The 27,019-nt window shown below is 40.6% G+C and overlaps 2 protein-coding genes across 3 annotated transcripts in view; both read right to left on the bottom strand.

The window, feature by feature from the left end:
- Positions 1-10,500, bottom strand: part of BCR (BCR activator of RhoGEF and GTPase) — a 92,187-nt gene extending 81,687 nt beyond the window's left edge. The window contains exons 1-2 of one of the 2 annotated variants that reach the window (XM_005524463.3): positions 10,460-10,500; positions 7,842-9,386 (exon numbers count right to left, since the gene is read on the bottom strand). In XM_005524463.3, the coding sequence (XP_005524520.2) occupies positions 7,842-9,348 (1,507 nt within the window). In that variant the 5' untranslated portion in view covers positions 9,349-9,386; positions 10,460-10,500. Of the gene's footprint in view, positions 1-7,841; positions 9,387-9,726; positions 9,840-10,459 lie in introns of those variants that run through there. The other variant, XM_014253847.2, reaches the window with a different exon arrangement.
- A 4,408-nt stretch (positions 10,501-14,908) lies between these two features.
- On the bottom strand, positions 14,909-25,894 carry RAB36 (RAB36, member RAS oncogene family). Its single transcript, XM_088065077.1, has 10 exons — positions 25,797-25,894; positions 24,556-24,644; positions 21,989-22,054; positions 21,229-21,330; positions 19,513-19,577; positions 18,871-18,922; positions 17,411-17,492; positions 16,326-16,416; positions 15,661-15,780; positions 14,909-15,428 (listed from the first exon to the last, which is right to left on the bottom strand). Exons 1-10 carry the CDS (start codon positions 25,863-25,865, stop codon positions 15,364-15,366), a joined length of 801 nt encoding a protein of 266 aa, XP_087921203.1. The 5' UTR covers positions 25,866-25,894; the 3' UTR covers positions 14,909-15,363.
- Positions 25,895-27,019: the final 1,125 nt, after the last annotated feature.

The raw sequence follows: 27,019 nt of genomic DNA, 5'->3' as shown, positions 1-27,019 counted from the left end.
GAGCCCAGCCAGGGGCTGTCTGGCTGGGCAGCCGTACCCTGCGATGTAACTGCACCGCAGCAAATCAGCGCTGTGTTTGTACGTGACACCTCCCTGGTGACAACACACACATTACAGTCACTTCTGAGCAGCTCAAATACATTTGGAGCCCAATGCTCCAGGGAACAAGGTCTTTTCCTTCAGAACAGATTAGTCTAGGAAGCTGCTGGCCCATTTCAAAAGAACAGACAGATGTGACTGTTGGCAGCTGAAGGACCTGCTGGTTTTTGGAGGCTTTTTGTGTGTTGGGTTTCTTAAAACTGTTCTAATAACAGCCTGTTCCAGCCTCACCCATTTTGTGGGTTCAAAATGGGCACTCCTTCCTTAACTCTGCAGCCAAGGGAGTACGTAATCGCTGATAACAGAATAGCTGGTAAATACCCCACCAGAGAAGTAGCTGCATTTCAGTGTGGAGTCTAGAATATTCCCAAGTTCTTAAGAAGTAAACACACATCAAGGAGAGGAGCTGGAGTCCAAGCACACAAGTTACTCACTCTTAAGTAACTCCTCCTGCAAGGACTGCCTGCTTAGATTTCAGGTAATACTGTGATCCACAGCAGCCTCCCATAGCTGCTACTGTGCTGTTGTCACAGACCAATCTGCAAGTAATTTGGGGATTTTGGATACTTCAGAATTTGTGCAGAAGCTCCTGAACAGGATGGGGTGGTTGTGAGAGTTTAAAAAATATATTATTTTTAAAAGAAAGAAGGCTGTGGTGGATCTACTCTTCTGGAAAAGAATCCTTATCCTCCACAAGATAAAATAAATATTATTTTTTTATAAACTCACCCCACCCAGTAGTAACAGATTGGTGAAATGGCTGCAAATAACAAAATAACAGAAGGTAACAACTATGCAAAAGGCCAGCAGGCACAATTCAAGTAGTAAAAATCAACACACTGACCTTTAGCAATTCTCTCTTCCTACAGGGCAGTCCTCTAGATTCTCACACACATACTCCTCAAGGATCCATGTAACCATGAGCAACTAACTTGCCACATTTGGGCAGAGCTTTCTCTAAAACAGAGACTCCAATTACATTTGCAATAATCTGATTACTACATGAGCCATAACCTGGTTAAGAAAGGGTCTCAGAGATACCATTTTGGCACTTAGGAAGAGGACAGGGAGAGGGAGACGTGCTTTGTTGTTTTAGTAACAGACAGATTTGCAAAGTGCAGCCAGATTTTGTGACAGAAATACACCACGTTGTCCTATACAGGACACTTTTACTGTTTAAAACACATACAGTACAATTTGAAAAAAAATTTAGAGAAGTTATGGATTTGTAAAATTGTCTCAACATTAAGACAGACCAATATTCAAGGATTTACTTACAGCTTATGGTTGCTTTCACATCACTTGTAATTTAAAGATATGATCAGGAAAACAATCCACTTTGTCATCAGTGAGCTGGCCAAAACCTGCTTTGTAACCCAAGACACTGAAATTTGGTATGGAAGTACTTCATTCACATGCAGCTCACCCAAGCTAATCCATGCCAGCATTTCTCCAGTCACTCACAGCCTACCCCTCCATCCATCTGCCATTCAACCTGGACAGGAACACCACTTCTTTTCCTACATGTGCCAGCAAAAGGTTACTAAAGCCAACGATACTTTACCAGGGCAAGAACAGGATCAGGCCCTTATTATTCTTTCCATGGTTATCTGACTGAGAAGAACAAATCAAAGAGGAGACAGTAAAAAAAAAACCTCAAACTGCTGGTCTTGGTTTCTCTGGGGAAAAGCAAGCTCCAGATAAGCCGTGCCTCCAATCAACACTCTGATTTTCATGAGCAGCAATATGCTTCCCTATGGTAATTGAAATGGAGCAATTCTCAAACAGCTTGCCAAGTCTCACCTCATTAACCTTTATGGACTGACCTCCAAAATTCCTTGAAGCTGAAATACAGGTCCCCCTTGCCTCTGCATGATAACTGTTTACCCCTAAGAGGTTGGGGAGCAAGGGAGAGCATTAGAGAGCAAACTGCTAAACATGCTACAACTGGAAAAAGAACTGTTTCCAGCCTATTACTGGGGCCCAAACCTTCACAGGCTTAGGCCTCCTTTGTTGGCCCTTCTTTCAGGTAGCCTGCAAAGCCAAATTTGGATTACAAATCACACCTCCCACCAATAACACTTCTTTCAAGAGTCAGTATATAGCTCTAGTGTGTCGCCCAGTAGTCAAAAATAAACATTTCCTAACCCACGCTTGAAGGTTTAGCAAATTTTCTAATTAAACCTTACTTTTCTTTCATCCCAAATCTGTTACTCAGGATGCCTCCTTGCAATTCCAGTCAACTCATTTTATTACTTTTGCTCAGGTCTCAGTTAAACTTTCTGGTGGCAGTGAAAAGCAAGCTGTCGATGAAGGAGTGACTGAGCACAGTACTTAGCATTTTATCCAAATAAAAAACAGAGATATTAGACAAATAGAAGCACTTGGGAAAAATGGTAGAGCAACTAATTCCACAAATTAGCAAACTCTTAGCTTTCTTTTTCTCAGCATTAGCTTGAGATAGCACAACTATAAGAATTAAGAGTATAATGTTCCAGTTTTGCACCCTGGAAGTCTGTACATGGGGTCATGTATATTTACACTAAACAATAAAAATCTTCAAGGTTAAAACCACAGCCATTAACTGCTTCGCTAGAGATGAGAAGACACAGGAGAGCAAAGCCCTTCATTCACCAATATAATTCACTGCTTTAAAGTCCATCACCTACAAGCAGAGCTAAATCACTTCAAAAGTCACTGCAAAGCTTCAGGGCTGGAGCCCCTGGCTCTGTGAAATCACCGAGCTGGAATCACCTGGGTCTGACTGTTTTGTACCCAGCACAGCATTCCAGTCTGAGCCCATCACACTATGGATGCTGCATGGATATCCTGTGCCTCTGGGGCTGCTTGGTGCTAGCTGAGTTCCTACACCACTCCCAAGTTTGAAGTTTGCACTGGGAATACATTTTACCTGCCCAGCCAAAGGCCACTGCCTGCCTCCAACAGGCCCAAGCCAACCTGCAGCAGTGGCAGCTGCACAAAGTGAGCTCACTGCCACTGCCAGAGATCCCTTTAAACTCTTGGTAAGGGTGCAGGGAGGACAAACAGCTCTCTGACACACTACTTGCAGAATTCACAGCTCTCTGTCTGCTTACTCCAAGGAAAGGCAGTCCCACTTTGATCTCCCTGTCATGGACCATGAAAATGAGCTTCACACAATCAGACTGAGGAGACACCAGCAGTCTCCAGGGCTCCCCAGTACCAGACAACTACTGTGTGGATTGGTTTACACTCCCATTTCAAAGGCAGGTGCTTTGTGACTGCAGAAGTACCTAAGAAACTTAGAGTGAACCTAAGAAAAGGAAAAAATAGTATCTACCTACATACTATTATTTCTGTCAGGCCTGAGGTAAACATTAGTAACTCTCTGTGGAAGAAGGAACAAAACAAGCACTTCAGAGTCCACTATAATCACTGGGGACATAAAGCAGCTCCAGAGATTCCATTAAACTCTGCTGGAGGAAAAGTGAAATCTGGAAGAGAGAGAGAGAGGGAGCTCTTCACTCCCCCAGACTAAGAAGAAGGGAGTGGGAATGCAAGCATCCTGATAATCTCCAAAATCTCAAAAGCCACTAAATCACTGAAAAGCAAGGCAGGGTGGGGGGGTTGCACCGAAACAGCATCTTGGCATCAGTGCTCCTAGGAAATCACTGATCATCACAGGGAAGAATTAAAACATGTTTAAGAAGTAATAGCAAAATGAACCAAACAAGTGTCAGGAAAACTTAAACCACATTATTGATCCAATGTAAATCACAGATGAAAAGCAGGACGGACCTGTGGCCAACAGGCCTTAAAATTAACAAGCAGTCTGCATATTATAAAAGTTCCTACATTTCAGCTCCACAGAACGAAGAATCTCTACACAGTGGACTAAAGTCTGTCTCAGCTGCTCAAAGGGAAGTTTTGCTTCTGAACAACAGCAACAGGACTGGCATTGTTGCCTCAGGAGTCTGCAAAATCCCGCAAAGAACTTTTCAAACGACATCTCAAAGCTAAATTCACAGAATACAACACTGGGTGGAAGAAGTGCAGAGTTAAGAAATTTGTCTAAGATCTCAGAAGATGCAAATATCTCAAGAAGCAAACCCTTGCAGAAACTGCTACAGAACAAGGTCCTTCCAGTATGACACACTACATGCTTTCTTGGGGCTTTACAAATAAGTAAAGTTTGCCTTAAAAGCAGGAAAAGCAGATGCTTGCTTATCTGCTCGGGCATTTAAGGTACACAAAAACTGAAGAACCTACAGCTCTAGGTAGGCAGGAGTTTTAAACTGTCCTTTTGCTGACATAACAGGAATTGTGAGGTCTGCAGTTCACATGCATAAATTGCACTGCTCTCTCCTCTCTGTACATTAAACTCATAAAAAGACAGAGAACGCTCTCCAGAAAGGGACATTCAGAACTCCCACATTTAGTGAAGGCTAAAATAAGTTAAAACTTCACTCCAATGGAATTAAATGACACATATCCCCAGACTGACCTCATATTGAGCACTGTGGTGGTTGGTGGCTGTCTAAAGAAAGAGCCTGGCACGACTCTCTCAGAGCACCACTTGTCACCTGAACAGAAGTTACTTCTGGGGCACCTTGAGGGAAGCAGCTGTGCAGGTAAATGTTATTTATGTGGACTCCAGATAGTTTCCATGTTATTATGAAGACAGATAAAATCATTTCACACAGAGTGAGAGCACTGATTTTATGCAGCAAGCTCCAAAGCCATGCAACAGCTCCAGTGTGATCTTCATTAACAAACTGCTGTTAGTTAAAAACTGTCCCAGCTGAGGCCATTGCAAGATCCCATCATTCCATACCAGAACTGTGCAACTTTCCCCTTGACCATAAGCAGAAATGTACAATGAGTGGCTTTTCTCATGTCTATTTCTGCAACATTTAACAGAAGGCAGAATTTTAAAAATCTTGTTCTTTCTTCATAATCATAGTAAAGATATTCAAGCTTAATGCAAAGTTAAAATGTGATTTTTTTTCTATTCCCACTACAGGAAATTAGTGATACATAATTAATCCTAATATCAATATCTTTGCCCAGGCTCCATTAAGTACATTTAATAGAAAGTACAGCAATTACCAAATCTCAACCCTGAAGCTCTCACACTGCTTCTTGGAAAAAAACTGAAAGCCTACTACATCTTGGTTTGCTTTAAGGTTTTTGATAATCTACCTCCAAAAACACAGATTCAAATTTTGGCTCAGACCCCATCCACTTGAGAGTTACGTCCTTCTTTTGTAATACAAAATCAGGAAAACATCACTTAACTGTGAACTCATGAAATAATTTAGACAGAACAGCACATGTCTGCTGGCCAAGCTCAAGGTGCACTGGGGCAGATCCAGATGGAAATTTCACACTGCACCTGTCCACAGCACACTCAGTATTACTATGGGAAGAGTGATCAAAGGCAAAGCCAGAAAACACACAACAATCTGAATACACAGGGAAATTGAATAAACCCCACTTGATGCTAATTAACATTTAGGCTGGCCAGAACCTACTGTGATTCGAACTTGCACTATGTTCAAGCAAAACTTTAGGGAAGCCTGGCAGAACCAGTGACTGAACCACAGGTGCTGGAAAGTCTGTCTGGATCTGTGAATGGCTTTGGTATCACATGGTCATGGAGAACAGCCTGCATCAGAGCAGGGTAGCTGGGAATGGGAGCCAGCCAGATAATCACACAGTGGTCTCTCAGGCCTTTTGTTTGTTTTATGAAAAGGAGGTTCTGCCAACTGGTTTCAGATCAAAAATCATCCCAATTGGGAAAGAAAGAAAATTCCTATAAAATGCTCAGTAGGAATTAATCAGAAACACAGTCCTCCTGAAGGCATAAGCCTTTTTGGTGAAGTAAAAAGTTGCCACCAGCTAATGTGCAAGACGGTACTGATTAGCCATCTGGTGAAAGTTCCTGCTAAGCTTGCCATGTCACCCCCTGAGCTGAGGAAAGCAGAAGGTGGATCAGTTACATTCTGTCCTTGCCTGAAATGTGTGGTCATCCTTAGGAACACAACACAAAGCTTTCCAGCACATCTAGGAATTATAAGTGTTCTGACTTTCCAGCTGCCTTTTTTTTTTTTTTTTATCACTGCATCCCAGCTAAATTATTTAAAATAAAAATTATCCACTGCCTTTTTGAAAGCTGAATTTATCCTCAAGCTTTATCAACCTTTGTTATTTTTACCCCTTTGTTTCCCTCTGCAAAAACTGAAATTGCCAGGAGGCTTCCCAGTCATCTAAAGAGCATCAGTAAACAAGAGCAGAGACAGATGGCTGAGCTCAGTTCAAATGAGCACAAGACTCAGCCTCTCCCCTAAAACCCAGGAAGAATGCAGCAGTCCCAGAGAGAAAACAGGGATGTACATCCAATCTGATAAGGGAGAAGTCACTGTGAGGAGGTGCAGAGCTTCCATGTACATTGAACATCCACTACAACTGTCCAGCTTTCCAGTAAGACAATGGGTAAGAGGATGGCACCAGGGTACAGAAGAGTTGTCCCTCCATTGCTGCCCCCAAAAATACTGCTGACAAAAACAATCAGCAGGGAAAGTAAAACCAGGGCATCTCCTTTGAGCAAAGTTACTCTTCTGAGAAGTAATAGAGCAAACTCTCACAACCTGAGAAAGTGACACCTCTGACAGGCCTCTGAATTCACCCAATACTACAGGAATTTGGTCCTATTGACAAGTAACATGTTAATCCCTTATTAAAATGAGAGATTCAAAGAGACAAAGAAAACCCATGAGAGAACTCACAGATTTGTAATTAAAGAAATCTGTCAAAACAAACATTCCTATTTTCTTCATTCCTGGATTTGATTTTCATTTACATTTAGGAGACTGCTGGTGTTAGCAGAAGATACTGTTTACATTACATGCCTTGCTAAATAGGTTCAGACATCCACATGCATTCAAAAAAATCCATCTGAATTAATGTAATTCCTTATATGCCTCTTCCACCTATAAACTCACTGTGATTCCACAGACACACCTCCATGCCTGAATGACTTACATAAGAACGGGTTCAAACATTGCCCATTCTTCCCCAAATGAAAAGTTTTATTCTGCTGAAATTTAGTTAACATTTTTTCCCTCAGGGCTTCCTGATATTCCAAGTTCTTCCTTCACTCACAGATAGCAGAAAGCTCCAAGAACAGAGCTGCACAATCATCCCCTCCAATCAGCTCTAATTGAAGGCTGACACGAGACAGAACGAGAAACTAGCACTGCAATTAATACAGACAGGAAAAAACAAGACTGTGGGAGCAGCATCATTATCGGTAAAGCTCTGGCAAAACCCTCAGGTTGTGGCTTGTTGGCACACTACCACCTCTGAGGTAGAGTTTAACCACTCCATAGTGCACAAATATGAGGGAGGGAATAAACTGGTGGTGAATTCACCACAGATGGTGAATACCTGGTGAAGTTCTGGCCTTTTCACCTCAGTGTTCAGACTGAAACTTTAAGAAATTATTAATATAGGACTCCATTGATCCTCTGAAGAGAAGCCTGAATCAACCCTTCTGGGAATCCAGATTGAATTCGTAAAATGCAGGCTGACATATACTTCTGTAGAATCTTCCTAAAACAGCAAAACTACAAATTAAACACAGAATTCTCACATGAAACAATTGTCCCCTCACAGTGATTCACCCAGGGTCTCCCATTCATTTCCACAATGCCATTCCCTGCTCAATACATTTAAAAGACTAAGCAAAAGCTGGTACACACCTGTATCCCCATGGAAACAGCTGTCCTGGTGACATCTCCCAGAGGGCAAATCCCCATCACTTGGCCAGATCTGTCCTGTTTTTCGTACACCCACAATAGTGGCCTCAGACACGATGACCTGCTGCTGCCGGTGTCGTTTCTGAGACTGGGGGGTTGGTGGGCTGCTGCTGTCAAAGGACTGCTGAGAGTTCTGGGAGGGGGAACGGCTTTTATCCCGATACATGCGGTAAGTGGTGGGGCTGGGGGACACATGGCTGGACTGTCCTGAGGAGAAGTCTTCCTCACTGGAGGTAAGGTTCTCATTAGAGCTACAATCAGGAGTATATCCTCCTCCAATATCTTCAAAACTCCTGGGGGAGTAAGATCTCCTGGGCCACGTGAGATGTTTTTCCTGGTCAGGCTGGCCCTGATTTCGCAGAATAGGTCCTTTTCCTTCTCCTTCCCCCATCATTCCACCAACGTAGATACTCTGATACGGCTGAAAGTCCATGGGCTGCCAAGGTGAGCGGTTGCTGCCATTAGCATTAATCAGGTTATCTTTAAGAAACTTGGGGTTCAGTTCAGCATCCTCATATTCTCCATCATAGCCAAAGCTGCTCTCTGAGGACCTTCCCCTGTAGGCAGGCCTCTGGAACTCGCTGAAGCTGGGTACCATGTTAGAAGGGAGGGAGTGCAAAGACTTTTTGCGTTCCATTTGCATGGCTTGGCTACCAAGGGAACTTATTTTATCAGAAACATCTTTATCGTTGACCTTTACTAAACCCTTCTCATGATGATACTCCATGTTCACATAAAAGGGCTTTTCAACAACATCCTTGTTATCTCCAGAAGAATGCGAATTAACCTTTTTCATTCTCTCAAAATTGGACCTTAGGGCTGCCACACTGGTGCTGTTCCCTCTCTCCTTAGGTTCAAATGACCCCTCCTTCTCAGCAGATCCCACCAGTCTGCGGGTGGAAGCTGATCTGTGTTTTGAAGGAGAGCCATCTGTATCACAGCGATTCTCCATGTCTTCCACAACTCTCTTCAGTTTCTCCTCACTGTAGTACTTACACCTGTCCTGCTCTCCTTCTCCATGGTGGGGGCTGTCCAAAGGTGACAGGTCTGACCCATCACTCTGGGTAGACAGCTTCCGCATAGAGGGTATCCTGGGTTTAAACTTTTCCTCCCCATGATGTGACTTGCTTTTTTCATATTCATCTTGGTCAGCAGATTGGTGATGCAGGTCCTGGACCTGCTGTTCTGCACCCCCTTCAGGCAACTGAGAAACACGTTTAAAACCCCATCTCTGTCTATCATAGCTTTTTTTCTCCTTTGCCAGAAGAGTCTGCAGGTAAATCATGCGGAACCTCTCCTTGTTAACCTCCATCTCCAGTCTCCGGATAGATGCTTTGCACATCTCCAGTTCCTGTTCAATGTCTCCCACAGATTTCAGCTCCATTTTAGGAGGCTCAGAGTCTGCAAATTGTGCTTTCCAAGCCTCTACAAACCCCACAGGGTCCACCATTTTGCATACGGGAGTAAGTGAAGAACACGAGAAGGAGGCTGGAGAGAAAGAGGTGGAAAGAAAAAACCAACCGGATCTCACATGTAGAAGCAGAAACAGCTCGGGCAGGGTCAACTCAGCGCGTCTCTTTCGCGGTCCATGCAGGGCACTGGGAGGCAGGCAGCAATCCTCTCTCGCAATCCTCTCTCCTCCCCGTCCGCTTCTGCTTCTGCCGGCCCCAGCCCCGCGTACACTCGCTACTCTCTCCCCAGCATGACTGATCGTTTGCTGGCGAACAACAATGCTCCCACCCCGGCGATCCCCCAGCACTTCAAAGCGCGTGGACAAAGGAGCGGGCTCGGGGCGGGGGAGGGAAGGTAGATATCGCCCCCCACCCACCTCCTGTCGCCGCCGTCCTGGGCACGGTCCTCAGCGCGGCCACGCTCCGGAGCCCTCCGCTCCGCGCTCGCTCGCCAGCCCCCGTGTTGTGCTTTCTCTTTCTCTCTCCTCCTCTCCCCCTGCCCCTTCCCCTGTCTCCTCCTCCCGGCTATTGTGCTGCGCTCGGGGCGCACACGGTGCCCGCGCGGGGCGGCGATGCGGCGCCGCGTCCCGGCCGAGCTCCGCCGCTACCCGGCGCTGCCCGAGCGCCCCGCGGCCCCGCGGGAGCGCCCCCGGCGGCGCGGCCCCCGCTGCCCACGGCGGCCCATCGCGGCCCGGCTCCGGCGGCGCTGCGGAAGGGGAGGGGAGGGAAGGACCCGGCGCAGGCACTGACACGGCGCTGGGGCCTCTTAAAGGGGCAGCCGGGCCGGCCGGGCCGGGGGAAGCCGCGGGGGTGGGGGGAGCCCAGCGCTTTCCTCACGGCTGCCCGTGAGACAAAGGCAAAGTCGTGAGCGGTCCCGCCCGCTCGCCCTTGCAGCCACAGGCCTGGGCAGCATCACACCATAACAGACGCGGCCGTGGCTAAAACTGGTTAAGAACGTGCCGTGCCCACAGCCCTGTGTGCATAGGGAGGTATCCATTCCCGTCCATACAGCCGTGCCCTCATATATTATGTATAAACAGCAGCACGTCTCTGTGCTCTCGCTTGTGTTCACAGCGAGGCTCTCCCCCCCCAGGCACTGATGCAGCTCACCTTCAAAGGTCACGTTTTCCCCCACTCCTGTAAGTGCTGGTGAGTAGCAGGCTTGTCATTCCGTCAATCCTACCTTCTTTGCCAATAAATGACAAGCTGGATTTCTGAGATGGGCAACTGGTCGTCCAAAGTAACCCTTGATACTGACAATAAAGGCTGCTGTGTTTGGGCACGAGTCTCACTTTTGTCCTATATATTATTTAGCCCCAGCAACTCAGTCCCACATTTCACCTCTGGGTGAAGAGTGGCAAATTATTTCAACAGAATTCTGGCTGCTGGGTATTAATTTCCTCCTGAAATCACACTATCACACTCCCTCCTTCACCCTTCTTAAGGTATTATCTTAAGGTCCTTTTCGTCTATTAATTCATCCTCTGAAAACAGGGTAAAAAAATACAACTGAAGTTCCATCTTGCCTGTTTGGAGGACAGGAAAAGGTGATACGTACCCCTCATATCCCCCATAAAACTGTTTCTTTCATGTTTGTGGTGAAGCATATCTTTTCTGGTACATTTTACTAGAAAAGAGAGTAGGATATGGCCCTGACAAGAACTAATAAAATCCCATGAGAATGAAAAGCACAACTCCACAGGAGTAGCTCTCTTACCTTTGAGATATGCACTGTTTCAAAATCCATTAAACAGTTTTCCTCTCCATGCTCTTTTATATGAAAATCAAAATATTTTGGGGTATTTTCAGCTATATCACAAACTCATGTATTCACTTTTACATAGTTCATCCCTCCTGGTTTTTGTTTCCTGGCTTTAACTGCTTTTCCTGCACTTGTTTCCTCAGCTTTTAACACATAACAGGCATTGGTCAACCTATATGGAAAACAGATTATGACCTAAATCATAGTAAAACCTATGTGTTTTATAAATAACTCTATAAATTTTTCAAGACTTCTCAATCTGTCACAGAAATAAATAAATTGCCTTTTCTCTATTGATACTATTTGTTTGCTTAGTGGTAGTTTGACCAACAAAAATCTGACATGCAATGTATTTCTAGGAATAATAAGATTGTACTGGCATGGTTATAAACAATGGCAGGTATGTGACATCACTGGGATATGTTCTGAATTCATACAGAACTTTTACTGAAGGCTCACCATTCTGATTTATAGAGCAGTTTCTATTTCTTTTCTGACATTTGTGTCCTTTCTGGAGGGAGGAAGAATTCTGATGAGTCAGATGAGAGATTTCTGTGTGTACACTTACCAGTGAATAATACATCGTCTTTATGTACTGGGGTAGCACAACCCTCAAAATTCCACTGGGAATTGAAGTGTTCTCTGAATTTTTTTCTGATACTTTACGCATTGAACAGAGTAGTATTTTAATTGGATACAAAATTTCTTTAAGACTACGGTGGCAGACACATACCTATGATTTGAGACTGAGAATTCCTGCGATGAGGGGTAAATTGGGGCCGGGCTGCCCGGCACATCCCCTCTGCTGGCCGGCGAGAGATCGCGCAGCGCTTCCGAGCCGGCACGGATCTGATCCTGCAGTGACCGCCGGGCTCCCTCTTGTGGGAAGAGAAGCCGCTTGGCTCTGGGTAAAGCTCTCGAGCTGTCACTCGAGAGCTGTTCTTCAGCATCATCCCACGCGAATGAACCGCCGGTTTTGTAAGGACAAAAACAAACAAACAACGACAAAAAAACTGTAGGACATAAGCCGAGCTTTTAAAATGAGAAATAAAACATGGTTTCTGATTAATAGGTGGTGAAACTAAAAAATTGTATTTTTGTTAACACAAAGCAGCACTCTTGGTAGAGTTTGACAAAGCTGACAGGCCTTGGGAAGTCCCATCCGGTCTTACTCGTGCTATGAACCCAGGGGAAAAAAAGGATCTCTCCTCTCTGAATTCAGACAATGGCAATTTCTCACTGTGATAACAACTTTCAGGCCAAAAATACAGGAAAGTGATCAGCTCTCTCCACCACTAAATATATATATTTATATATATCACTAATAAATACACATTCTCCTACAACTTGCCAAACATTATTTATTTTAATTTACATGCTCAGAGATGTAATACAGAGTGTTCAGAGCATTCACTCACCAGTGTATTACATTAGAACTACCTCTAACTCTTGATGGAAAGCTGAAAACACACAGAGGGGGACAGATTTATTCATGGAGAATGGACTCCAGTTCCGCCACAATGTAAACCTGAGCTGGGAACCAGCAGGATTCAGAAAGTTCTGAATCCCATGACCTCTGTAAATATAAACAATAATACTTTAGGTGTCAAATAATAACTCAAAAGGTGAAATAACACCATTAAAAATTAAAAGAGCAGGCTTTTATAGTAAGAAATTAATTTTGTCAGGTGGCTTTCTTAAATGCATTTTGACCCATTACCAGTGGGTTTGCTCAGCACAAATGCATCCACAATCCCTGAACACATTAGCTTTTACTTATTAAAGGCAAGAAACAGCACAACTTTAGTATTTCTTTTGGGAAATGGATTGCTACAATTGCTCTTTACCTTTGCTTCAGACTGACTCCAAAGTTTACTTCAATTTCTTTACTGCAAATTCTACGAGGAAGCTGAAGCTGACTGTTGCCATGATTACTGGGGGATTTCAACTGGTATAGAAATTGTGGTTTAGCTTACCTACAGTTAGAGTTAATAAAGCTTTTTCAACACTGTTTTCCAAAATATTAAAGCTTTTTCAAAGTAAATGAAGTTGCTGATAGAATGGATTTACAGAGATAAACCATTGGCCAGATAGAACTCAGAAATTTATATTTATTTTCTACAGTTAGTTTCCTTTGTGCTTTCCTAAGCAGCTTGTCGTTTGCAACAAGATCCAAGATTAATTTTAGATGTTAAATTATTAATATGGATTTCTTTGCAGGGGAGGTTTCAGTGGTGCTAAAAACACCCTTAAAACCAAGCAAGCAAGCAAAAAAAACACAAACACATAAAAAACCCAACAAACCACCAACCAAAAAACACCCAGTCTCAAAGCACCCATCATTTAATAAACAGACTCAGGCTATTGTCCCATGTTAACTGATGACTGACAGAGTATTGCATTTGTATGTGAAGTTTTTGGAGCTCCAGATGATACAAAACAGTAATGACATCGTGCAATGTGCTGAATACCAAGGAAAAAACTGTCCCAGTTGATTTTCCAGGCAACATGATCGTGTTGTTGAAGAGACTGTATCTCTGTGACTTTGTAATTATTACAATAATTGAGCTCAGCAACAGAAGAAACCCTAAGGAGATATATTTCTTGGTGAGAAAAAACCCCAAAATGAGATATTTTCTTAGATTTGTTCCTGAGTCATTTTGCAGTGTAAACACTGTCTCTCATGTCAGCACTGAAGCCCAGCTAACCTGATTTGCTGCAGCAGAGTGAACCATCTCCACTCTCAGGAAACTCTTAAAGGCCATGGCCACACTGCCCACCCAGCACAGCAGGTGCTACAAGCACAGTGTAAATTCACCTCCTTTGTGAAACAGACTCTGGAACTGCACAACTGCATAGAACACCATCAGGTTGAAATATTACACGTTTGGATAAAGAGCTCCTTTTGTACCCTCACAGATTCATTTTTTCCACCAAATGCTACATTTGTGTCCTTGCCAGCAGGCAGCACAATTGCCAAAATGAAGATTGTCTGATAAAAAAAGACGCAGAGCTCCTAGATCTCTATTCATCATATTCTAGGAAGCTGCTCTAACTTACGTCAAAAGGAAAAAGTAATAAAAAGCACGTTCAAGCTATCTTTTTTCCACTTTTTCCTATTTCTTATCAAAGTGAGGAAAATGGCAGAAAATTCAGAATATTTTCAGATTGATGCATTTCTTTATTAACAAATGTCTTTATTTTTCAGCAGCTCAAATCTGAGTCTTATAATTATTTTTAAAGGTAATGTTGCTTCTGCAATGATTGGATAAATATCTCAAGAAACTGTACCTTGTAATTCTTCATACGTTTTCTTCTTTCTCTACATTTAAAATAATTGCAGTATTAAATTTAGAGCACTGTATACATAATTTTTTAAATTTTTTTTTTATGTCAGCAAGCCTAAAATGCTGGATATGAATCCTAGAAATATGGAATTCTAAGCTAGATACAACAGAGCATTACAGTTCAGAGAGATATTGGAAAAATTAGAGGTAAATAATATGTCTTCCATATTATGCACCTGTGTGACCATTCTTTCTTATTCAAGAGAATGGAAAAGAATAGCATTCTTATCTGGCAACGTTTTCAAAATATTAGGCAGCTGTGTTAAAACAACCAAGTTCCTACCTGGACTTCTTTGGAAATATTTAATACTGGGCTCTGATTCTCAAGTGGAAATTGAAAAGCAATACACATTTTTCCTGGATAGAGAAACCACAGTGGAAACTATGCAGTCTGCATTTGTGTACTTCCAACCTGATACTTAAAAAGATTTGTTTTCAATTAGTTTTAAAATACTTGGAATGCATAAAAGCAAATCAGAATTATTCTACACGATGATTTTAAAAGACAAAACCATATTGATGTCACCCTTCATTCTGAACTGCCACTTGTTTCCTGCCCCCATGAGAATGCCACTTCACTAGCTAAGATTTCTGGAGAATTATCAAAAAACAGCACACTAAAATGACATCATTTTTGACTACAAGCCTTTCTGGCAGATAGGTGAGCCCATGGCACTGGCAAAGTCTTCTTGCACTAAGACAAGGATGTTATGTTTCAACTACACAAAGAAAGGTTTACGTAACAATTGTACCACCCTGCACAGGGAGCCTGCAGCAGCAAGGGAACTCTGAGCAAGAAAGTTTGGGTGAGTTTTTCCTCCCTCATTTCTAAAATTAAAGCTCTCTAGTTCTGGTTTGAGAGCATTGTTGCAGAGAAGTGTGGCACTTGCAGAAACAGCTGACAGTTAGCAGCAACTCAGGCTGACTTGAGTTTTGTCTTCTGGAACTTCCATAATGTTCTTCTCTACTTCTGTGGAAACAGAAAAGTTACAAAATCAACTTACAAGAAATGCTACCATCTGATAATAAGGGTAACAAAAGCTGGATGCAGGCCCAGTCACTCCCGTAGGCTAAAACCTGGGCAGACAATGACACAAATATGCTTGCAGGTGTTTGAAACTGGCTCTAAGGCTTGAAAAACCTTTCCAGTCCTTCAGACTATAAACAAAGAAAATGCACACGAAAAGCAAAACTCCACATACTGATGAGATTTCCTGCCCCAATCTGGGCCCTGTGCCCAGGAGTGTTCTCCAGCTCCTTTATCATGGACTGTTCAAAGGCCAAGGCAGCAACACGGGAGAAGAATTCTTTGACATTTTCTCCTAGGAAACAAGAAAGAAATTACGTGTTTTTATAAAGGCACATCAACAGATGATCAAGCCTAACAAGCACATCTGTGAACAGCTGACTGCTCAATATTGGGACAGAACAGGCCTCTCCAACAATCTGTCTCCCATTCTGATCACTGCAATAAGAATTTCTAATTTTCTTGCTCTGGAATACTGTACCCTCTGCTGCACCCTTATTTTTAGCCAGCAACAGAGAGAATTAATTTTGTGGTGTAATCTTCTTCCACTGCAAACGTTGAGTAAGAAGTGCACATGTGTATGTAACTATCTATGAATTAAACATGCTCAGATACTGCAAAGCAGCTTGATTACTTCTTTCTGTAAACACGACAGTGAAAGCACACATACAAATGTTCAAATAAAATCAGTCATTAGTAAGACTGAACTTCTTAATAGCAACAAAATGCAAGAACAACAACAACAACAAAGAAACTGGCAACGGGGGAATAATAAGTTCCTCCCACTCCAACATCAGGCCTCGTGGCTATACTATCTTTACAACCTTTGCAGTAATTTACCTGTTTTGGCTGAAACCGACCAGTATTCTGCCTGCATCTCCTTGGCAAAACGGATGGCATCCAGCTCTGTCCTTTCACACACAGCATCTGACTGGGCAAACAATGTGCAACAACTTGAACAGAAGTGTTTCTGGGCTGGTAACAGCACAGAGGCACTGCCATAGCACCCACACTGTGATGCTTCTGGTTTTTCCAGTGGCCTTTGTGACCTTGCCTAGACTTGAGCAATCAGGCAATTGCAACAAGAACATTGAAGTATTTAGTACTGGTTTTAATTGGAAGTCTCCACTCAGCTCCCACAGTGCTGAGACTAAACAGAGAGTTAACAAGTGACCCTTGTATCTAACACATTCTCTGGTAAAGAGCTATCAAGTCAGCAGCCCGGTTAATGGTCTTTAAATCCTTGACACCCCATCATTCTCAGCAGAAGAGTTGTGGGACCAACAAGTAACAGAAGAAACAAGTTTGTTTTCAAAGCTTTAAAAATCTTTTTTCTACAAAAAGACAAACACAGGACTGAGAATTGTAGAGAGACTGCATTCACCCTGTTTGTTTGAAAATTATGTGATATTCAATTGAGTAAGAAACCTTCCCTGTTCCTGAAAAATGAACACAATTATCCCTTTAAAAACCAATTTACCTTATTTTTCCAATAACTCTCTGAACTCTAATGCTCACTTGTGAGTATCTAGATTAGAATTCCATATTTCTAGGATTCATATCCAGCATGTCAGGCTTGCTGGCATAACCAAAAAAACATATAATGCTCTAAATTTCATACTGCAGTTATTTTAAATGGGGAGAAAGAAGAAAACCTATGAACAGTTACAGAACAACAACAAAACCTTCAAGACCGCTGTGTATGTTTATATATACTTGAAGAATGCCATGCAAGAAATATTTCATTAACTAACCATTTTTTCAGAAAGCCTCTTCTTAATTGGTTTCAAGTGTGCTGTTCAATTTACCTTTTAAGTTTTTCACTCAAGGTCTTTATCTCAATGACATTGTGTACAATTTTCAAGGGAAATCACTTGAGGAACTAGGGAAAATCTTATTTCCTTATCTGCACTCAATTTACTCACCACCAAATCTTTTTTTGTTCCAACCAGAAAGATGAAGCTGGAATCTGGCTCATTCTCTCTCAATGCATCTTCTAGCCACTGTCTGAAATACAAAAAAGAAATGACAGAATCAGTCAGAGGGAACAAGGAGTACAGGAGAAGATGACAGATAATAGGGTCACAAGAAAAGTGAGTGGAAGAACTTATGTGAGAGTATCAAGTCTTTTTTTCTAGACAGAGAGAGCAGTAGCTCTTCCAACTCCTTTGAATGCATGTCTCCAACTAAGGAAAAATCATACCCATGGAGAGTACAAATTCAACAATCATTTTAGCACCCAGAGAGGATATTTCTCAAAGGGAGAGGGTGAAGTTTGGTGTGAGATAAGGAATAAGAAAGCAAGAAGCAACTGGAAAGGTATGAACCACACAGCAGGTTAGATACAAATGGGAATAAAGAGTGAAATAATCTATTCAGCATTATAAAACAGCTCCCTATGAAGGCTGTATGATTCTTGTCTCACAAGCTTTTATATTCTTGTTACTCTGGCAATCAAGTTTCTCTTGAGTCATCCAACACAAGTCAAGGAGGGAAGGCAGTGTGTGCGTGTGTGGGAAATCAGGTTCACAGGCTTCAATTACTTTCAGCCAAGCAGAGACACTAATATATATATTATTTTACAAAGTCCTATGTAAATGAGTTAAGCACCATAGTACACATTCAAATAAGACAGAGTACAGGTTGTAAAGAAGTCTGTACCTGCATTACAGTCACAACATCATGTTAGAAATACCTATGCTCTGAGCTGTGACAGCAGTGTGGATCATAGACCCATGCAGGGTTTTGCAGCCTACACTAAAGCAGGATGAGTTTACTCATAACAATTAGTGTGTTGTTGTAACCAAAGCATTACAAGAATCTGAACTAAGTTTAGGAAGTTTAGCTATGTGTACACATACTTGGAGTTTTTAATTTTCTCTCCTCTTTTTGACAGCCTGTCTTCCATCAGAATCACAGAAACTAGATAAAGAAAATGTTGGGATAACAGTGCACCTAAAAAATGAAAAGCTCATGACACATTATGCATGAGATGCATCTCATCTGTTTTATCATTTACATTAGATTCTAGCCTGTTATCCTATTTATAGCAAATGAAGTAAAAAGAAAAAAAAAAAAAAAGGCTTTTGGGCTGCACTTCATCTCTTCCTGCATGTCTAGCTTCAGAAGGATCAAGCTTTTACTGAAGTGCCTCTCTCTCTGCACTAACTTTAAAGGAAGTCAAGTGTAAGCAATTCAAATTTATGTCCTGCATCTTCTTCAGAAAAATCCCTCAATATGTAATCCAAACTAGTGACTGTCATTTTTAATTTCTTAGCTCAAGAGAAAATACACTCATGATCCAGCAAGTTAACACCTACATATGGAAGGCAATTAAACCTGCTGTAAAAACCTTTAAAAGATAAGCCAAAATGCAGAAACTTACTTGGTGTGATCCAAAGTTTGGATATCAGCCAGATCAAACACTGTTATTATAACTGCAATAAAAGACAAGAACAGAAAAAAAAGAAATTAAATTAGAAAGTGTATCAGAAGTCTCTCCAACCCATCTTGTTAAACAGAGAGAATGTTTATGTATAAGGTGTAAGAACAGATTTAACACATAGGAGATGAAAGACTATCCATTTGCTCATTCCTTTTCTTTTTTTAGCACCCAATAAGACCTAAGTCCTCAGTCTTCAATATTATATCTATAGTCTGCAGTCTACAGTGCTATCAACCCTTTCATTTTGGGACCACTAATTCCCACAGGGATTGTCTCTTACAAAGGGAAAGGCAGAAATATCCACTTCCAACTCCAGCACTAATCTCACCTAACCTCAAATTCTTTTCCCCCTAGTCACAAGTGCCACTTTCTATCACTGCATCATCAGAACACTCAGAGCTTGTAGATGTGACAACACATCAAGTCATGAACTCCTTCATCCCTTCTTCCCTGCAATAATGAACAATCCATTCCGCCACACTGTGTCTGTAGGTACCTTCCCAAGCAGCATATGTGGATATATGTTGCTGTACAAAATGCAACCTTCCAACAAACACAGGATCAAATTAATATTGTTCTCACCCTCTGCTCCTCGGTAGTAAGCAGACGCAATGCACTTGAACTTCTCCTGACCTGCTGTGTCCCATCTGTGCAATGGGGGGAAAAAAGAAATTTCAGGTTAATGAAACCCAGGGTAACCTGAGTAAACATGTTAATGAAGCAGCAGACTGGTACAAGGCGGAGAAGAATGTGATACCAGAGAAGTGTCACCATCTGGAACATGTTATTCATTAACTACTGATAGAAATACAGTAAAGCTCTATTAGTCAATGAAGACATGCAAACATCATTTTTACCTTTTCTTAAAAAATACTCACAATTTTGGAGACAATTCAAGTATTTGTATTCTGCATGGTAATATCATTCCCTTAAAACATTTATTTTTTCACCTGTGTAATTTGCATGCATTTCTAGGGACATCTAGTTTTGTAAATTTTCTCTGCTAATACTAGCTAAGTCATGTATTAGCCCATGTTAGAATCTTGCAACTGCTAGATAAGATATCTGTTCCTACACTACAAATTAGAGACCTGCAGCTCAGTCTGCCAGGTACTAATGACACCATTAAATAAAATCAAGAATGTCCTTCTTATTAATGAACACGATATGCAGTGCCTTCAGCTACTTCAGCACTACAGAGGTTTGGGTTTTGTTTTAGCCTTGTACTGCCAGTCACAGATACTTGCAAATATCTCTTGTATGGAAATCTCTCAGCAAGAGGGGGCACTAGTGCTTATCATATGGAAATGTTCTACCCAGATTCTGAAGACTTTGTAGATAATGCAACCTGACCTTATTGCTTCAGCTTGCAAAATGCTGATGCATGAGTCTAAATTTTTAGGGGGACTCAAGTTCCAAAAGGATAACACCTGGCAGAACTTCCCAAACACAATTGCAGTGAAATCACTGGGAAATGGATTTTTAAGTATTTTTCAATACCACAAGCCATCTATTTACATCAGTGAACTCACCAGAAAAAAAATGTTCCTAAGTAAAAAGGTTTTTAAGATTCATGCACTAAAATATCTCATGCAAAGCATTGTATTTCTGCTCTAGGTCACACTACAAATGATTCCATAATGCCCTCTACAGGACAACATTGTTTGCCACCAGAAACACAAAGGGACACCACTGCACAGACCCAAAGCAGGTGGAAGAAGGGAAGGATTCCCACAAGTCTGACAAACAAAGTTGAAAATCAAAGCTATTAGGTTCACATTGTAATAAAACCACTCCAGTCTTTCTATGATTTAGAGATAAATAATTAATTGCTAATTAAGAGATGTTAAAATCACTGGAAACCTTAACATTAATTTCAATGACTGCAGGAATAAAACCCCCCGTAAAGCCAAGTTCAGCGCTCATTTCTCTACTAAACTCAAACCACAGACTGGGGTTACACTAGCACTGGACAAAGCTGTGGCAAAAGCTTCCAGGTCTCTTTCATGAATGTTGTGTAAAAAAAGACAGAAATAAAAGACTCCACTGAAATAATGCAAGACATCCAGGATTAATTTTCTCTGACAAGTTTCTAATATGTTTTAGCGATGAGAAATCCAAGAGTAAAATTTCTACTAAAACAGCAAGTCCAGAGACAGAATCTTTTCTTCAGATCACATTATTATTTGTGCAATTGTATTATATATTTAAAATCTTTATTCCACTACAGCCTGCAGCAATTCAAGCTCTGCTGAGACTGTACTCTGTGCAATGCTTAACCATGCTCTTTCAACTCACATCTGGAGGTTATATGGCATTCCAATTATCTCAAAACGTTCAGTCTCAAAATCTACTCCAATGGTTGCCTTGTAGTCTCGGTCAAATTTATCTTTACAAAATCTGCAATTAAAAAAAAAAGGGGATGAAATACTAGTAGACAATTACAAATAACTGCAAAACTAACACTGTTTTGGGTAAATTAGGAAGAAAAGGGAAAACTAACTGTGGATTTTCTATATAATGTAGAAGCAGACATAAAAACATCAAGACACTAATTAAAAGGAGATACTGTTTAACAAACTAGAAAGCACATATATCTAGTAAGCTCTCAGGATAGAATGAGACTCAGAATAAAACATCTTTGGGTTCTTAAGGGAGGTACAGTATCTTCTAGTTTTAGTTACAAGGGAATATCTTTTGGGTCATAAATAATGACCCAAAGGAAATCAAGACTCAGACACTGGAATTTTTTTTCCAATTGTTTAGCCTTTAGACTGAATTCCTTAAGAAAACACTGTGTCATACTTGACTGGATAAAAATACCTCAGAATGTAACATATACTGATTGAAGTGCTAGAGCACAACTTTCTGTGTTGATGTATCAAGATTGTCTCATACTCTTGACTTCATTTTGTCTTCATTTAATAACAAAACCACAAAGTACTGATTCAGGTTAAAACCAGAACCATGAAGAACTGCTCTAAAGCCAAAAATGGAAATGTTATAACATTTACATGAGAAAGAGGAGAATCAAGCCATCAGCTGAGCTATACTGTACCTGTTGATAAGACTGGTTTTCCCAACATACAGGTCTCCTACCACAACCACTTTGGATATTTTCAGCCTGTTATAAATATTTGAAAATATGACATAGTTTTAGTAGTAATTTCAACAGTCTCCTTCTAAAAATTCTGATTTAGATCTTTAAATTGCAAGTCAGGAGCACATATACCTGTGACTTCAGTTTATCTACGTGCCACTGTGCTGCACGATCCAAGTCTTAAACTGCAAGAAAGAAAGCCACCAAAAACCCAAACCCTTCTGGAGCAGAAATAGTCCACTTCTTATTCTGTTTATTTTTTTTTTTCTTAATTTCAATTCAGTAGAACAAATTTTATTCTATTAAAATTGCTTTGACAACAAGTATATGCATTTGGCATAATTTTACATAAGTTTACACATAAGACCATAGTGTATCTGCATCCTTTGCATTCCAATTTATCTCAAGTTTCTCATTGACTTTAATAGTACAAATTAAGTCCTAAGTGCAGAAATAAGAAATTGCTGATAATAAAAGAACCCACTGCAGAACATGCCTCTGGGAAAAACAACCCACAGGGTTAGAGACAATACATTTTCTGACTATCTGGAATAATATTAATCTGAACCTGGCTTCATGCAAATAATCCTCTTTGCTCTAGGTCCTCCCACAGGACACAGCAGATGGGCTTTAGGTGACTCAGCCTGCATTCTTAAAATTGAAACTGTGTCTCTTTTAGGAGATCCAGGTGGATAAGTGAATTAGGGTTTACTTGTTGACCTAAACTTGGATTGACATCTCCTGTGCACATGCTACAAAAATGGCTTAAGAGGCTTAATGTTCTTTTATATCAAAAAATGGCTTTTTAACAAAGGAGTTAATCTTCTATTGAATACTATTTCTGGTTACATCAACTTCCATGTGATGCTGATTCCAAGTTATCGATTCTAAACAGCTGAAAAATTGAATGGTAAACTGCATGACTAATATTTAAAAAAAAATAAAAATAAATATTTATGTGCCAGTCAACATTAACTGGGTGACCACAGGCTCCTGTGCTCCTGATTATTGTTACTGTGAAAATACTGAATGAAATCAACAACCTTAAGGGAAAAGCCAAAGAGTAAGAGATGGTTTAGAGGTGTGTGTTCCATTAATTCCTACTGGGGAAAAAAACTCCCTAGATCAGACCATTTAACACAGTTATGGACTATCAGGAGAGCATTAAATACAGCCATTAGCTACTGAATTTTTCAGACTAGCTTTCCAAAGGACAAAGAAATATTTTATTAGTTGGGATAATAGAAAAGGAAGATAATGGTTATTCCTGTTAAGCTTTACAAGTACTGTACAAAACACTCTGGCTGCCCTTCCTACCCCCATACCACCAAAAATTACCTAAATGACCAAATAATAATCATACCTAGAAAGCAGTGACAGAAAAATAGTTCATTCTATTCACAAAGACAAAACATATAGCTTTATAGTTATACTCTGTTTCCAGAATAAATTACATAGAGTTGGTTTACTATAGAAATTTAAAAAAATACTAATAATAAAAATCCCAAACAAATACATCTTGGAAATGGAAGGAAAAAATACCTCAATTCAATAAGGCATGCCTTACTTGAAAAATTGTCCAGACACTTGTAACAAATTTACATGAAACTACGACTGTGACTATGTTTCTAAAAAAGGAATAAAGTCACTGATGTCTCCCAGGGTGACATATTTTGGCTTAAAAAGTATTTTTTTAGCAAGACTCCCTAGTGAAATGAATAAAAAATTGCATTTAAAGATGGATATCATGACAAGTCTCATGTCAGCAACTCTAGAGCTGGAGGAATAGTGAGCTAATTGTCAGTATTCATAGGAGCTCCACTTTATGGAGGATCTTTCACACTGAAACCAGAAGCATTTATCAGTAAAATGTACAGCTATTTATTTTAACTGAATAGTGATGATTTCAACACAGTTTAGCTTTTTTGCCTTGCTTCAGAGATTAAATCAGTAATAGTAACAGCTCTGGGAGAGATAATGGGGGGGAAACAACTTCAAGATTATTAGTAGAGCATAAGCCAGTTTATTTTGATTTTTAAATGTTATATATTTACCAGAATTTTGCTCCTGTTTTGAGGAACCATGTAAGAGAACTTCTCAGCATGTATGCTTCAAAAAGATTAAAACCAGATTCCTAGATCTTTAAAGAAACTTAGAACTGCTGCCTTTATATCCCTACAAAGCCTTTATTAACTGTTCCTTTGGAACACCTACAGAGAACACAGCAAGACTGAATCTGTTAGATCTTTTGAACTAAGTGTTTACTTAAAGGGTGCTAAAAACCTTTTCGTTTCTAAACTACTACACCTGTTTTTCAAAGCCACCTATCCCAGAAGAAGAAGAGGCACTCGATTTGTGTACTGTGGAACAGGTAAGTGAATTGCCTCGTGCAGGGGCTTAGTTGCCTTGAAACATATTGGAGTGAGGAACACGAGGAATGAGGGGGGAGAAGCCAATGAAGAAAGGAAGCTCTAAAGAGCTTAAAATACTTTCTTCCTTGCATACCTGGGTTATTACAAACTTACCCAGCTGTTCCAGTGCTCTGCTGACAAGCAGTTCTGACCTGTGCATGGAAATGCTCTTTAAACTGCAGACAGGCTTCAGGCGTGTACCACTGAAAAGAGAGATTGGCTGCTGGGACAAACTGGGTGATAGCTACATGGCAAGAAGTCAAATTGGCAAAGAAAAACAAATAAAATTATTTTTCACAGGATTTATCAAGAACAGAGTTATCCTGGCATAAGAAAAGGGGTAGGTTGGGTTAGAAGGCAGCAAGGTTTCCCCAGAGCTGGGTTTGTAAAAACTCCTTGGGACAACACCATCCTTTGAGCACCTTTCTGAGTGTCAGTGTCCAGCACTGCCTAAGCACCCATGGCCAAATCCATTTGCTCATCATTCTGTACAACAGTAAGTACCTCCAATTATCTCAGTAATCTAAGACACACAAGACAAGCATGGAAGGGAGCACATCACCAGCAAGTCGTTATTACCATGAAATTTTTCAATCTTTTGTATGTGTGAAGCACTGTTTTTATTACTAGCCCTTTAACTGGGGATTAGTTAAAAATTAGGAAAATATATTTTACTTTGCATTTGCTTAAAATACTTGTGGTATTTTTCATAAAATTAAAAGCAAAATATGTGGCTGAGATCAAGAATGGGAAAAAAGTGAACTCCCTTAAAAGGATCTTTTGAACAACTGAAAAAAACAAGTGGTAATTCCTTGCCTTTCCCTGTCTTTAACTGTTCTATTATACTTCAAATTCAAAAGTCTTTGGGGACATCAAAGGTATTTTGTCTGTGTTTCTACAGTGCCTACTACATTTGATCTACTGTATGACTAAGGTTCTTGTACAAACAGAAAATTAAAATTGCCTCAAATTCTTTAACCAAAGCCTCCTAATTATATTTTTTGGCAAACTTAATGTCAGCTATGGTTCCTCTTTGCCCTCAGTGTTGGAGCTCCTTAAGCATGTAATTATTACTGTTTTGCTGAAAAAAATATAAATATTGTACTACTGTAGCAAGAGTCACTTTTTTTAAAGGTTATCAAGAATGAGGATTATTATTATTATTAAAGAGATCAGCATTGGATGGAACTATGAGGTCACATTAAACTTTGAAAGAATCTTAAATAATTTGTAATTTTAACAGAAGACAACAAGTATATATTAAATTAAATAAAAATACCATATTAGCACAATGGAAAGATAGATCAGTGTGGCAGGGGCTACATACTGTGACCAAACAGATAAAAAATGCTTACCTTGGGAAACTTGGAGATTATTCTTTCTCTATTCACTGGTGGAACCAAATGCATTAGGCTGGACTTCATCCTCCAAGTTCAGTTAAATTCTACAGGACTGAAAATATGTAAAGAGAAACACAGTATTCAGGAATTACCTCAATACAGGAACAACATTATAAAAACTAACCAAGTTCTTGCAGACTTGTCAACTTTTTTTCCTTTTTTCTTTTTGGTACAACTAGCAGTTCAGTTTGCATAGAAGGAAAGCTGTTTCTCATGTAAAAATGACCACCTCAGTGTGCATAGTAGCAAACAGTGGCCTTCTGAAACTACAAGGCACCAACTCTAATTCCCTGGGAGGGCAGAGAATTGTTCACTTATTTCAACCCTTGCTTGCAGTTTAGCCCTCAAAGGATTTTGCAGTGTTTAATTTAAAAATTTTTCTCATCATTGTTTCAAATGCCTCTGCACTAAGTGCATTAATGTTAGGGGATCCCAGATTTCATGTGGTCAGAAGAAGAAGGGAGGAAAGATGAAGCTGCCGCATTTCTTGGCACAACATCAAACTTTCATCCAAGATCAGCTCAGAAAGAATGAAACCCGTCTGACATGGAAAACGAATAATGTTCACATGAAAATCACAAATGCATTCAGATGTCTCACCTGAGAGATATATCAATTTGGTTATGTAAGGAAACCTCGTGGGTTGCTGGGGGAGGGGACCCTTATTAGGGTACCGATTTCTTACTGGCATTCAAAAGAACATTTCTAATGGGAGCATTTTCATCACGTAGCAAAGTGTAAGGAAGGACTCACCGAGCAGCAGCTGATGCAGCAGGATTACAGCCACACAAGCAGCTCAGCCCCTGCTAGGTGGCCATAGCAACAGGTTTGCAACAGTTCCCTTCCTCCCCTTCTTCCACAGACCGGGAAGGCGGACTTGGAGTAATTGAACTACACAAAGAGCCGTGGTTTTAAAACAACAAACATTTTAGTGGTCATACAAACTCCTCTGATCAGAAACTGCTCCTCAATAAACCAAATGGTCCCTAATCCTGGACAGGGAAACAGTTCCATTTTCTTCAAAGATCGCTGTACATATGGGTACAAAGAACAGGATTCACCTATTAGACAAGGAACTAATGGAGTGGGGAACTATTACAGTGCTAATATTAAGCATAGCAGCAATTATGAAGAAACTCCCAGGGGATTTTTTCAGCACTTCAACTTGATTTCATCTC

Source organism: Pseudopodoces humilis, chromosome 20 (assembly GCF_049639895.1).
Source record: "Pseudopodoces humilis isolate 2021_Gansu_Grassland_sample_001 chromosome 20, ASM4963989v1, whole genome shotgun sequence".
In the NCBI taxonomy this organism is placed as follows: Eukaryota; Metazoa; Chordata; class Aves; order Passeriformes; family Paridae; genus Pseudopodoces; species Pseudopodoces humilis.
Note: the sequence above shows the minus strand (reverse complement) of the source record. Positions and strands in the feature narration are given on the sequence as shown.